The 13,753-nt window shown below is 37.6% G+C and overlaps 1 protein-coding gene across 3 annotated transcripts in view; it reads left to right on the top strand.

Moving 5' to 3' along the window:
• U2SURP (U2 snRNP associated SURP domain containing) overlaps window positions 1-10,975 on the top strand; it is a 47,860-nt gene extending 36,885 nt beyond the window's left edge. For all 3 annotated transcript variants that reach the window (XM_054982463.1, XM_054982462.1, XM_054982464.1), the window contains 8 exons: window positions 979-1,135; window positions 2,365-2,460; window positions 2,755-2,821; window positions 4,190-4,352; window positions 6,761-6,871; window positions 8,374-8,492; window positions 8,880-9,056; window positions 10,456-10,975. In XM_054982463.1, the coding sequence (XP_054838438.1) occupies window positions 979-1,135; window positions 2,365-2,460; window positions 2,755-2,821; window positions 4,190-4,352; window positions 6,761-6,871; window positions 8,374-8,492; window positions 8,880-9,056; window positions 10,456-10,594 (1,029 nt within the window). In that variant the 3' untranslated portion in view covers window positions 10,595-10,975. The remainder of the gene's footprint in view (window positions 1-978; window positions 1,136-2,364; window positions 2,461-2,754; window positions 2,822-4,189; window positions 4,353-6,760; window positions 6,872-8,373; window positions 8,493-8,879; window positions 9,057-10,455) is intronic.
• The last annotated feature ends 2,778 nt before the right edge of the window (window positions 10,976-13,753 follow it).

The following is a 13,753-nucleotide window of genomic DNA, read 5'->3' as shown; positions in this document are numbered from 1 at the left end:
AAGATCCTGTGAGGGCATTTTTTTATTTCTGCAGTTTTGGACCCAAAACATTCTGATCTGTGGGCCTCCATCTGAAGTCTCTCACAGGCACATTTGAGTAATGTACGTTGATAGGAGTTTTTTGATTCTGAAATTACAGAAGAGTTTACAGACTACTGTAAATTACTTGGGTATGATCTTTGATTGGGCTGCCCAAACCCACAAAGAAATGCTAGTCATGTTTCCTAATACTGGCATCCTTTGGGTTGGAATCTTAAGTTATAGCAAACAGAAGAAGCTAAATCTTTACATTATAATAAATATACTATGAAATATGTTCATGTGAACTGCAGAAAGTATGGGGGGGCGCTATTTATCTAGCTTCTGAAGCATAAAAACCTAAATTAAGCTTAATTAAAAAGTTTGTTGAAAGTCTGCAAATATTTTTATATTTTCCTTGAGCAAAAAAATTCTATCTCAGTGTAGAGACCTGGAACAAAACACATATTGATATTTACAATGCATATTTGGTAGAACTTTTTCTGATTTGTGGCAAAAACGGCATTTAGTGTCTATTTTTTTCAAATCTTGTGTTAATATCTACTGATTTGCATACAGTGCAAAGTTAGAAAAGTACTGGAATTGCCAGTCATTGGTGAGCCTCTCAACCAGTAGTACCATGTGCAATGTAACTGTGAAACTGGTATATTTGTGTTGTATTGTTCCCAATCCAGATTCTTCCATTTCTTTCTTGAGGCTGGAATTGGGTGTACTGTGCAGATGCTTACAATTGCATCTTGCAGTGTTTGTGCAGAAACTCCCTTGTCCGTTGCTCATAGAAAATTGCTGGATTTGGGAAGTAGCCCACATTAGCAGCTATTTTATGCACATTTTGCAAGTTAACACAAGTTGGAAAAGCAAAACTGAAATGAAGTCATAAATTAGTTGAGAAAATCACTAGGTCCTGTATGAATCTTAAAACATACTTACTGTTTATAGGAAGTACCAGATGATCTTGACGGAGCTCCCATTGAGGAAGAACTAGATGGTGCTCCGCTAGAGGATGTGGATGGGATTCCTATTGATGTTGCTCCTATAGATGATATTGATGGAGTGCCCATCAAATCACTTGATGATGACCTCGATGGTGTACCTTGTAAGAAACCTCTAATCTTACTGTATGCTTGAAAATTTGGCATTTTCTTGCTTCAGTATTCACATGTAGATAAAAGTATAATTTTGGGCTTCTAATATTGATATTCAAAATTAAGTATAGCTGAGCTTTTGAATTTAGTATAGCTGGCTTCTGTGGGGAAAAACTGGAAATACGAAGTGTCTTTCTCACAGTTAAATCTTGTGTATGCAAGAACTATATTTTCATTATTTTAAGAGATCATAATTATCTTGAGGATATGCACTGATCTGGAGTCTTAAAAAGAAAGAAGCCCTAATCCAGTGACTCCTATGTTCAGGATAAGTCTGGTGTGCAGAGTTCCTGAAGAGCTTTGGATTAGGCCTGTTCTGCTTTTGCCCTGTCCTGGCTGTTAAAGCGGTTTTATAAATTCAGAAGAAGCATATGGTAATCTGCCACAATAACAAGCACTTCTAAGAAGATTGCACTTTAACAATCTCTTTGTATATGAAAAGCTGGCAGGGAACCTAGGCCATTTTTGCCCTGATGCATAGGTTTCCTATGCTGGTGGCAAGAGAGATAGACACTTCTTGTCTATCTTCTGAAATCTTGTTGTCCCAGAAGGGTTGTACCACATGCTCTTTCTGAACCTTTTAGCTTTTGCTTTCAAGTATTAATGTTAGAAGATTGATCCTTTTTTAAAAAACTTTATTACATTTTTTTTAAATGACAATACCAAACCAACACCAGTGTATATACAAACTTCTCCTTTGTACACATTCACTTAAAGTATAACCATACAAAACCCAAAATATAACAATTCCTAAAGAGTTCCATACATCTGGCTCTTGACAATGAATGTTAGAAGAAACAATTTCTTATTCCTGCAAAAATTGCATGAAGATTGATCCTTCAGTGATTTGTTTGTTAAAGAGCCCTAAGACAGAGAGATGGTACTAAACTAAGGCTCTCTTTGTCATGCATATGATGAAGAGAGCTGTGGTTCTTGAAAGCTTATGCTACAATAAAGTTGGTTACTTAAAGGTGCTACTAGACTGTTTACTATTTTGCTACTACAAACTAACACGGCTAACTCCTCTGGATCTATAACCTAAGGCTAAGATCTAAACATACTTACTCCAGAGTAAGTTCCATTGAATTAGGTGAGCCTTATTTTTAAGTATATATGTTTAGGATTGCACAGAATAGACCCTTAAGATCTTCAGTAATTGTTTAAATGTTTTGTCCTACAGTGGATACAACTGATGAATCTAAAAAGAATGAGCCAATATTCAAAGTGGCCCCTTCAAAATGGGAAGCAGTGGATGAATCTGCCCTTGAAGCTCAAGGTTAGTGTTGTGTCTCATTTTGATTACTTTTCTCTGTGTTGAATATTTTAAGTTTTCTATTTCATGTTAAATGTTCATGAAATGATACTTAAGACTTGCAAACAAAATATTACAAGTACAGGACATATTCTGAAATAGTACCATTAAATAAAAAGTTAAAAATCAGCAGAGTTTCTTAGGGCATATCTTATTAACTGTTCTTTGCTGATTACAAATGCTCCTTATACCCAATGATATCATAGAAATAGTATTTAGCTTTTAAAAAAATGTAATTGTGGACCTTTTCCCCTCCAGCGGTAACAACATCTAAATGGGAACTGTTTGACCAGCATGAGGAATCAGAAGAGGAAGAAAACCAGAAGTAAGGATCAATTTTTCCTGTCCCCTCCTATCATAATTACATTAAATGGTTATAGTGGTGATTTTACAAAGGGCATGGAAGTGTGGAATTTTCATACTTCTAGAGGCTTATAGGAAAATACAGTCGCCTCTTCTGAAGAGGTGTTTGAGCTGTACCCTCATCACTAGCATATACATCTGATTGGAAATGCAAGTTTCCCCTGCATGTAAGACCCCTGAGGCATGGAACAGAAATGCTCAAGATCCTTTCACATACTCTCTTGTTGCTTTTATATAATGTATGAAGCTGTTCTAAAACAATTTCAATGCAAGTATATTTTCAGAACACAGTAAAAGTCTAAGTAAAATGCTCTAGAAAAGAATTCTGAAACAAGTTCCCTTAAGTAAAGTGAGTGTCTTTTATGTAGACATGCTGGATATCAAGAAAAGTCAAGCGTGGATACCTGAGATATGCAATTAAAAAAACTTAGTCTTTGATAGAGATAGCTGCCTCCTAAAAATCAGAAGAAGGAAGGTGATAGTGAGGACTTGTGCATACCTGCTTGCCCACATTCTGTATATTTGTGATCCAGCAAGGGATATACATATGTGTTCATGTCTCTTATTAATTTGGCAAGATAAAATATTTTGTGATATTTCTAATTTCAGAATTACAAATATTTTCATAAATATTGTAATACTTCTAAAAATATTAAGGTTTTTTTATTAAGGGCCAAGGGGATGTATGTAACAAAGGAGGAAAATACAAGCACTGTGCCACTCCCTCATTGGTCTGCATTAAAGATGGGCATGAAATGAAGCATGGAACAAAATTCCGTATGGAATGGCCGGTTCATTTGCACCAAAGAGCGTTCTGTGCGAACGCATTTTCCGGAACAAATTTTTTCCAGCTGTTCTGTGGCCGGTTCAGAGTTTCACAGACCTCCCCACCGGTTTCAGCCCATCGGCTCAACCCAGCCTCTTTCTTCTGCTGCCAGAGCGGTAGGAGAAAGGGACTGTCAGTTTCACAGACCTCGTGCTGGGTTCAGCCGATGGGCTGAAACCAGCACGGGGCCTGTGAAACTGATAGCCCTGTTCTGCTGCTGCCAAGGCAGCAGAAGAAAGGGGCTGTCTGTTTCAAATGCCCCGAACCGGCTTCAGCAGCTGGTGCAGGACGGTTGAAATGCCATGGAACAACGAACCACGAACTGGGAAAAGGTCAGAAGTTCGTGGTTTGAGGTTCCGTGGAATGCTACAAATCACGTGATTCGGGCGGTTTTTTTGTTCGTGCCCATCTCTAATCTACATTGATTCTTCTGTAATACTGAGATACTTTATAAGCTGGAAATCTTCCCTTAGAGAATAAATTTCTGTATTTCTACTTTTATAGCCAGGAAGAAGAAAGTGAAGATGAAGAGGATACTCAGAGTTCTAAATCAGAGGAGCATCACATGTACTCCAATCCTATCAGAGAAGAAATGCCTGATTCAAAGTCTTCAGTCAAGTACTCTGAAATGAGTGAGGAAAAGCGTGCCAAACTCCGAGAGATTGAGGTATGTAGAGTAGTGTTGGTATAAAAAGTGTTAAAATGTATTAACTTCTCTGCATTGTGGCTTTTCTCTTTATTTTAGTTACAATTATTCATCGTATTGAAAACTTGGTAATAGTATGTTAGCTTGGCATAAATACAAAATAGGTAGAAAGCTAGTATGTTTACAGTTGGGAAAACTTGACACATTGCAAGAAAATGGAAAGCTTGGAACATAGGAGGTGTGAATGGGAGAAAGGGCCAAGTAATTAATAGGGCGGGAGCTTAAGCTCCAGAATCTGACAAGTAAACCCCCAAATGCATACATAATTGTGGGGTACTTTATTTACAGGATAATGCTGTAAATGGGTTAATGCATATATTTTCTACTTTTAAAAATGTACTGAAGACAATGTCAGTCTATTTTTTAATGTTTGAAATTACTTATGCCACTGTCTCTGATTTTATCACTGCATTATACATATTATTATAACTTTTTTAGATCTGAGCCAGTTTCTGTGTTAGCTTCTTGTCTTTTTAAATTAATTTGGGCTTTTTTGCTGTTAGTGTTTTTTTATGACTTGCATGCTGACTTGAGTAGAAAGGGAACGTAGATAAAAATTTTCTAAATATGGTAATTTTCTCGGTAGTATTTGTACTCCCTATGTCCATAATTTTTAAAGTGCAGGTTGATAATACTGAAGTATGAGTTTGACCTGCATTTGAGAAGCCTAGGATGCCCTCTGCTGGCAAGAGGAGGTTACAAGGAATACATACCATATTGCAAAATGAAGAGCAAGATTCAAGCCCGGTTGCGCCTTAGAGACCAACTCTAGGGTTAACACCTTTTGAGAGCTCACTTCAGCTTTGACTTTTGAAAACCCATACCCTGGAAATCTAGTTGGTCACTAAGTTGCAACAGGACTGGAATCTTGCTCTTCTACTGCAGACCAACACTGCTGCCCTCCTGAAACTATATTGCAAAATTAAACTGATCCATAAGGATACCACCACTAGCAAGGGCCCCTTTTCTCAATATATTCTTAAAAATTATAGGGTTTATACACCTTGAATAATTTAGCCTTATTATATACTAACTTATAAAAATACTATGAAATAGCACTCCAAAATTAGTTGCAGTAAGTTTCTTTTCTTTCAAAGAAATATAAATATATCAGTGCATAATAAGGTAGGTTTGTGAACACATTAAAGCTGTTGTGTGTGTTAAATGCCGTCAAGTTGTAGCCAACTTGTGGGGACCCCAAAGGGTTTTCAAGGCAAGAAACAAACAGAAGTAGCCACTGCCAGCTTCTGTGTACCAACCCTAGACTTCCCTGGTGGTCTCCTATACAAGTACTAAGCAGAACCTCCTCAGGATACAGTGAAGCCTCCCTCCATTAGCATTCCACACCCTGGGAAGTTCTTACAGGATGACTCAGCCTAACCCTACCTTCCTGAGTAGATATAAATTACCTGCCACTTCTTTTCCACACTGTAACACTGAGAGATCTCTGTCTTTTGGTGCTACACCTCTGAAGATGCCAGTCACAGCTGCTGGCAAAACATCAGGAACTACAATGCCAAGACCACTATACAGCCCGGAAAATCCACAACAACCATAGTTCTGTCTTGAGTTTGTTGATTTTGACTGGATATTTTCTGCTTTAGTTGCCTATGAGTCTTTCTACATAAGACATCTTACACAGGGATGCTCAAGTGTAGGGAGAGACAGTGTTAGCCAGGAAGCATAGTTCAGTTTCACTTCTCTACAGTTAGGTAATTTAAAAAAAAAACAGAGCTGGTGGAGATCACTCCTCAGAGGGTTTGTTAATTTCATCTTCAGGGAAGTGAAATTGATAGAGCTTTGGGAAGGCAAAGATGAAATTAACAAACCCTCTGAGGAGCAATCTCTGCTGGTTCTGTCTTTTTAACTATGCTGCCCAGCTAACATTGCATCTCTCTACACTTGAGCATCCCTGTGTAAGATGTCTCATATAGAGAGACTCTATGATTCCTGTAGTTGCAAGGAAAATTTAAAATAGGTTTGCTGTGGAATGCAAGCTCTGCTTGCTTTCAGCAAGGAAAGGAGAAGCTATTTCCTTTTATCTTACTTGGTGGAAGCACGAGGGTTCAGCATAGAGCAGGAGGTCTTTCAAGACCTTCAGTTTCTAGAGCCTTTGCACACTGTCAGTCCCACCAATAATTTGAAGAAAGGGACTTAAGTATTACTAATTCTCTAGATTCAGAGAACCAGTGAATTGTTCAGAGTGTTTTTCAAGAGAACTGTACGAAGTACCTGCTTTGACTCTTAAGGGCATATGGTCCCAAGGTATTAACAATTCTTTTAACAGTTATTTAATTAATAATTATTTAAGTCATCATTTTTGCAGATAAATCTATTTAAATGTGATAAATATTTTTGTGTTTTCATAGCTGAAGGTCATGAAGTTCCAGGATGAATTGGAATCTGGAAAAAGGCCCAAGAAGCTAGGCCAGAGTTTTCAGGAACAGGTTGAACACTACCGAGATAAGCTGCTGCAGAGAGTAAGCAGTGCTATTATTTTTGATCAGCTAACTGGTGTGTTTCATATAAAGCATTGCTATTAATGATGCTGACATTTAGTGACTGTCATATCTGTAATTAATAGTTAAGTGCCCTCAGGTCACAACCAACTCATGGCAATCCCTCTTGTGGTTTTTTCAAGGCAAGAGATAGCGGAGAAACTTTTGACTGTGAATTTGAAGAATGTAAACAGATTTGGCACTCCGTAATCTTTGCTTGCTTTTGGTGTATCCAAATCCCCCCCCCCCAAAAAAGTTCTAGTTGTATAGAAATATCAGTTGCATGTAAGAGGCCCATCATGTACCTCAATTTGTGTTATGGGACTAGTCTGGTGTTCACATTCCAGCATGACTCATTTCATCGTTATGTCACCCAAGCCCTGTGATGCTGGATCAATAAAAACCTTGTAAGTCTGTATACTCTTGTATTACGAGGAGAGATTTTCAGTTTGTGGCATGCAGACAATGCTGGTGCCCTGCCCCTGTGTTGTCTGGGAACAGACCTTGTTTGCTTAGGTGTAACTGCAGTGCTACTGTGTAGTTCGGGGTTCCCCACTGTGTGGCATTTATTAATTGTAGAGCTGATATTTGGGGCGGGGGGAGCCAATGAAAAGGAATTTGGATCTAACCCACTACCTCTTAAAATGGGTTTCTGGCTGTAATGAGGATTGACTTCTTCCATATGAATGTACCTTACCACTGCAGTTATCCTCTGATTCCCTGCCTTAGGTGCCCCACCATCTGAGGCTAGATGGTGGCAACCCAAGAAAGGGCTTTTTTGTTTGTGATACCATAATTATGAAATTTTCTCCTCAGGGATTCATCAGTTCCTTTCTGTCAGTGTCTTCTGCCAGCAGATGAAGACTGTTTTGTTTGGCGTTCATTCACTGATTTTTACTGACATTTCTTCTCATGTGTTTGTTTTGTTTTAATTGTTTTATATACTTATGTGTTAATCTTGTTTGTAATGTTTTTATTGTTTGCCTTCTTGGGGACCCAAAGTTGGGTGGAAAGGTAGCTTTAAAATGTTTTAAATAAATATAATGCGGTGATGTATTTCAATACTGTTTATAATAAGTAAGATGACTAATGATATAACCTTTCTTGATAAAATGGAGGTGCTACTGAAGTAGGTCATAGGGACCGTATCATTCAAGTCTCATTCTATTTATACTATCATTTTACTTCTGGACCCAGTTCAGGGTACAGATATTGACCTTTAAAGGCCTGTATTGCTTGGGGCCGACATACTATAAGAACTGCCTTTTCCCATATTAATGTTTGAAAAGAGACTGTTCAAATTATGGTGTTGTAAAACTTTGACTGTCTATAATAAAATTGGTTAGTCTTAAAGGTGCTACTGGACTCTTTTTGATTTAACAATTATTAGTTCTTGTTGGATTAATTTCAAATGCTGACTTAGTAGCAGTAACAGATTTACATGATGGTATATGTTGACTCCTAAATTACTTGTAATGATCTAGGAAAAGGAAAAGGAGCTGGAGAGGGAGAGAGAGAGAGACAAGAAGGATAAAGAAAAATCTGAATCCAGATCTAAAGAGAAGAAAGAAAAAGAAGAATGTACACCAACAAGGAAAGAGAGGTATAGGATTAAGTAATTACATTCAAGTATCTTGTTAATAGTTCAATCCTTAGAAATGAGGTGTTTTAATCATAAAACCTAGATTTTCTGGTAACAGAATATCCTAATTACAGAACTTCAGCAATTAGCATACTTCCAAATGTATCTTTTTATGTTGTATGGGTATTTAAGCATGGCTATCTTAATGCTTTTTGTGAAAATCTATGAATAATAAAGAATGCTAGCTTTCAGTACAGAACAGTAATTGGTAAGTTATCGGATACAAAACAACCACTTTACAAGGAATAATTTAGGGAAGTTAATAAATGGCTGGAGAACAGTTTGTGCATTACATGGTGATGGACATCTCTGTATGATTGGTCGTAACCTCTGTTGATCTTTCAAAAGGAAAAGACGACACAGCACGTCACCCAGTCCATCCCGCAGCAGTGGAAGTAGACGAGCAAAATCACCATCACCAAAATCAGAACGCTCGGAGCGATCTGAAAGATCCCACAAAGAAAGCTCACGTTCCCGGTCTTCTCATAAGGATTCGCCCAGAGATGCCGGTAAAAAAGCCAAAAGGTAAAGTGAACTGTTCTGTGACTTGTAGGCAAGAATTTATTTTAATCTTGATTGTTGTCATATTCTGTCTCCTGGAGAATTCATTTCATGGTGTTGTGTGCATCATAGAGGTTTAACATCATGCTTCTGATTGTATTGAGGGCTGACTCAGACATTGCTCAATTGGCTGTTATGCCAAAGGCCATATTTTACTTTGTTGACCTTCTTCTGGTAATTAACTTTGCTTCCTGTCAGTTGATAGGCCCTTCCATAGCTTTTTCTAGCAGAGTTGTCACATAAAGTATGAATTATGTACACATTGTACACTGTATTGTTACGAAACAGGTTCAGCTTTAAATGTGACAAATGTCAAGCTTCTTGCTGACAGATGTCATAGGAAAGTATCTATGCTGACTTATTGCTTGGAACTTGGACATGGTTGGGTAAAAGAAAATCTGTGTACTGAGCCCCAGGGCTTTGAGGGGTGAGGTGGAGCATGCTCCTATGATTAAGGAGAGAAAGGACTGAATGGGTTCTAATCCATTGAGCCGGGTGGTGCACATTAAGGGAGTCTAGAATTCTGAGTTTTTGAGAGTTAATTGGAAATTTTAGAACCTGATTAGATTGGCATACTTCTCGAAGAGGAAGAAGAAAAATGTGGTGGGTGAGGGTTGAAGCCAATTCCATTCATGAGTTTCTGGGACAAGGAAGAATTTTAACAGTATTTTAAACAAATGCATTCTATTAATTTTCGATGAGATGTGATCGGTCCAGTATACACTACCTTAATGATGAAATAGACCTGTCTCTGGTGTAGCTCAATGCATATTCTACAGTTCACACTTACATGATAGTGGAAAAGTGAATGCATCTACCCCAAGTTCATAGAACAGCCGTACAGACCCATAAAGCAGGATGCCAATTTAAGATGAGGTTTGTTTGCAGGTAATAAGAAGGTACAGATAGTATTCACCGTCTGTTTTCCTTTACATGTAATTGCTAGGATTCAGTTGAATCTGCTTGGTAAAGACTGCACTTTACCTAGCCTGATATAGCGTTACCCACTTTTCAGTGACCAAAAAAATGAAATCAGTGCTTGCAGTAAGAATAAATAATTTTTAAAAATGACTGGGATGGGTATTGGCGCTCTGGTGATTTGCATCCTGATTGGAAAACCAGAGCCAGAAAGTGCTATTCAGTTCTTTAGTATATGAATAGAACATTTGGGGATTTGGAGTGAAGTGTCATGAATATGCATATGATACTAACTGTTGCTTTATTTGTAGTTATTTTTTTTGCTTCTGTATTTTTGTATTTTGATTCTGTAAATTGACGAGTACAGGTTGTTCTTTTTTAAAAATATAAGTAAGGAAAAAATATAAGTAAGGCATCTATTGATATGCAACAATTTTTATTTCAGATCACCATCTGGCTCAAGGACACCCAAAAGATCAAGAAGATCACGATCCAGGTCACCTAAAAAGTCAGGGAAAAAATCCAGGTCTCAGTCTCGATCTCCCCACAGATCCCACAAGAAATCAAAGAAGAGTAAACACTGACAAACTGTTAATTTTTATGCTGTCATTTACTGGAAATGCGGTTTTGTTTTTGTGCCTGAACAGTCTGTTTTAAAAACAAAACAAAAAAAGCATTCCTAATTTTTTTGTGAATGCACGTGTATACTCATGAGTAACTGCGTCAGTAGACCTGTCATTGTTTTATATTGTACAAAATAACCTTCATTGTGGCTACTTCCCATGATGAAATTCTGTGTTTAGAAACTTCATCTGAAATGTGTGTAACTGATCTGCTGGCAGTAGTGGTATTTTGTTTTAGAATGTGACTTAGCAAAAACAGTTGTTCTCTCTCCCCCCCCCCTTTCCTTTTTTTTTGTAGCTTTGACAACTTGAATTAGATTTCAAATAAAATCTGAAAGAAAATATACAAAAATTGCTTTATTTCCCTTCCTACATTGATTATTCAACCCATAACTTGGCAGTCCTATGTGTTGTAAATCCTTTAACAGGATTCTTCAGTATCATGATCAGGTATGATGATTTTTATCTCTTGAATATTGGCATTTGGCATATTTTACTTAATACAAAAAAAACTTAGAGTACAGATGATGTGCTTTAAAAGTGTGTTGTGGGTTATAGCATGAATCTCCAGTCATAGCCTGCAAGTGCTGCGAGGAACCTTATTCTTTGTCTGCCTTACTTTCTTTGTAATCAGCTGGTGACCAGGATCCATAGGTGATAGCTCTATCCATGCAGGGATAGTTGTGCTTCTTTTCTATCTACAAAACGAGGCGGTGGTGACTTATTTGCTAGAGAGAGATGATCAGTGTTTCAGCTTCTGGTGCTATAGATTCATAGCTCAAGAAACTCAGTAAGAAAGCAAAGGAGTTTGTTACTAAACTCCCACCCAATTTAGGCTCTTCTCCCATTTGTTTGCTGTTAAACTCCTTCCTTTCTCGTGAATTCCATAAAACTCCTGAGCCATTCACAACAGCAGCATCATATGAATAATTAGATAATTTAAACCAAATGAATTAGAGCAGTTTTAATACCTATTTCTATAAATATTCCTACTGTATAAACTTGATGATAGTTATCTATCTACATCTCAAATAGGAAGCTTGAGGTTCTCATTTGAAGCACTCTGCATCCTTTCATAGGAATGGTTGCAAGCACTGTTCCTAATTGACTGTGAAGCCTTCTCAGACTACAGTTACAAGATGGACCTACAGTAGGCATCTTAGGCTAAATGGTAATTTTAGCCACAGTATTAGTTTGCACACTTTTCTTATGTAAGCAATGAAAGGAAAGCATAAACTGTGCAGAAGCACTTTTCTGAACAAATACTGCTAGAATTATCACACCTTTAAAATACATCATGAATTGTCTTTCTAAAGTGGATTTTATTCCAGAAGGTGACCTTGTAAATTCATTTTTTGTATTGAGTTCATTTGTTGGCTGTGAAATATGGTTGAAATAGTAGAAGAAATTAGATTTTTATTAATTTGTATGTTTTTCTAATATGCTTGTATTTCCCTACCCCTTTTCCAGTTTTGGATGCTCTCTTGTTTTAAGCCTGCTTTTCTCTTTTGGCATTGATATAACATTGCACCTCCTCTGGGTCACTTAACTTTTTTTCCATGAAAGAAAAAACAAGAGAAAGTTCACCATTTGTTTCTTGGAGGAGCGGGCAGATTGTAATAAAAATGTAAAGTTTAAAGGGACCTTGATTCTAGTGAAGTGTTCTTTTTATCTCTAATTATGCTGTTTTAAAATGATGCAGAAAAGCTAGATGCTCTGGGTTATATGTGAGACTTCTGGAGTTACAAAAGATATTTCAAACCTCTATACATTATACAAAAATGATAAACACATATTTGAAGTATATCTTTTTGGCTGAGATCCAGCAGTCCCTATGCCCATGTACCCACAACACTAATACATTTTGCCACTTGGAAGAAACCTCTGCTCAAGTGTGTTTGGGTTTTTGGGATGTTGGGGCAAAGGACTGATAAGAACAGAGGGTCTATAAAGACTCAGTTCACATGTGAAAGGTCCTGCACGGCCTTTTGGATCTCAATGTTGGTTTCAAACTTCTTCCATTGCTGCCAAGTCCTCTAGCTCTTTGGCATTGCTTTGTACTCCTGGAAGGATGGGGAAATGGTGCTATCAAAAAGTGTTCTTGTGAGCTGAACCATAATACAGGAGGGTTTAGCCACTTTATTGAAAGCTATGCCATGCACTTCCTTGGATAAGTTTGCACTACCATTTCCTGACTTTTTTATATGAATGCATTAAGTTGCTATGACTTATCACAAGAGTGAATTGTGGAAGTGTACGTGTGAAAATTATAATGTAGGGTAATGAATGATGGGTATCTGTTCCTTGCATTATGTTTGAAAGCTTCATTTCTCATAAGAAAATGATGCATATTTTAGGTGAGAGGACAGGATTATGAGATGCGAGCTGATCTCTTTTGAGACATTTCCCCCACCCACTATCATCCTGAAGGATGTTATAAAGTTGTAAAATATGTTAACAAGATGACTACTCTTTCCTCTCAATGGAAGCAAAGTTGCTCCTCTGAAAGGTTTTTTTTCTTTTCCCAGACAAGTTGTTTAAACTGGAAAAAACCCCATGGGCTTGCTTAATTCTCATGGATTGCAGCTTCTGGATGCAACTTCTATCATCATTGGGATGAAATTCTGAAGGGTTTTGCCATTCAAACAAGAGGTTCCTCTTCCAAAATTACAGATAGGAAAAAGTCCCTGTAATGATTCCAAGTAAATGGGTGCATGTGTCTTTAAATGCTTGGTTTGAGCTAGGTGAAGAGTGGGGGTGAGAGAGGGAAGAGTGAGTGATATGATTGGTTGATGACTGAGAGTGTGGGCGGAGTGAATGCAGTTTAGACTGACAGTGCAGAGAGAAAAGATTCAGTCAGAAGAAAGCAGGCTAGCTGTGTGCTGCCTGAGTATGTTGAAGTGTTTATGAGAGAAATATAACCTGTGTGGAACCTGAACTGATCATGTTTGTGAAAGGACACTCAGTCAGGGAAAGGGAGGCCAGCTGTGTGCTGCCTGAGCAGGTTTCATATTTCTGTGAATTAGAGTCAGAGAGGCTAGCTGTGTGCTGCCTGAGGAGTTTTAAGCATTTCTGTGAGACAAATATTGAGTTAGAGAAAGAGGCTAACTGTGTGAAGCC

Source organism: Eublepharis macularius, chromosome 6, assembly GCF_028583425.1.
Source record: "Eublepharis macularius isolate TG4126 chromosome 6, MPM_Emac_v1.0, whole genome shotgun sequence".
Taxonomy (NCBI): Eukaryota; Metazoa; Chordata; class Lepidosauria; order Squamata; family Eublepharidae; genus Eublepharis; species Eublepharis macularius.
Note: the sequence above shows the minus strand (reverse complement) of the source record. Positions and strands in the feature narration are given on the sequence as shown.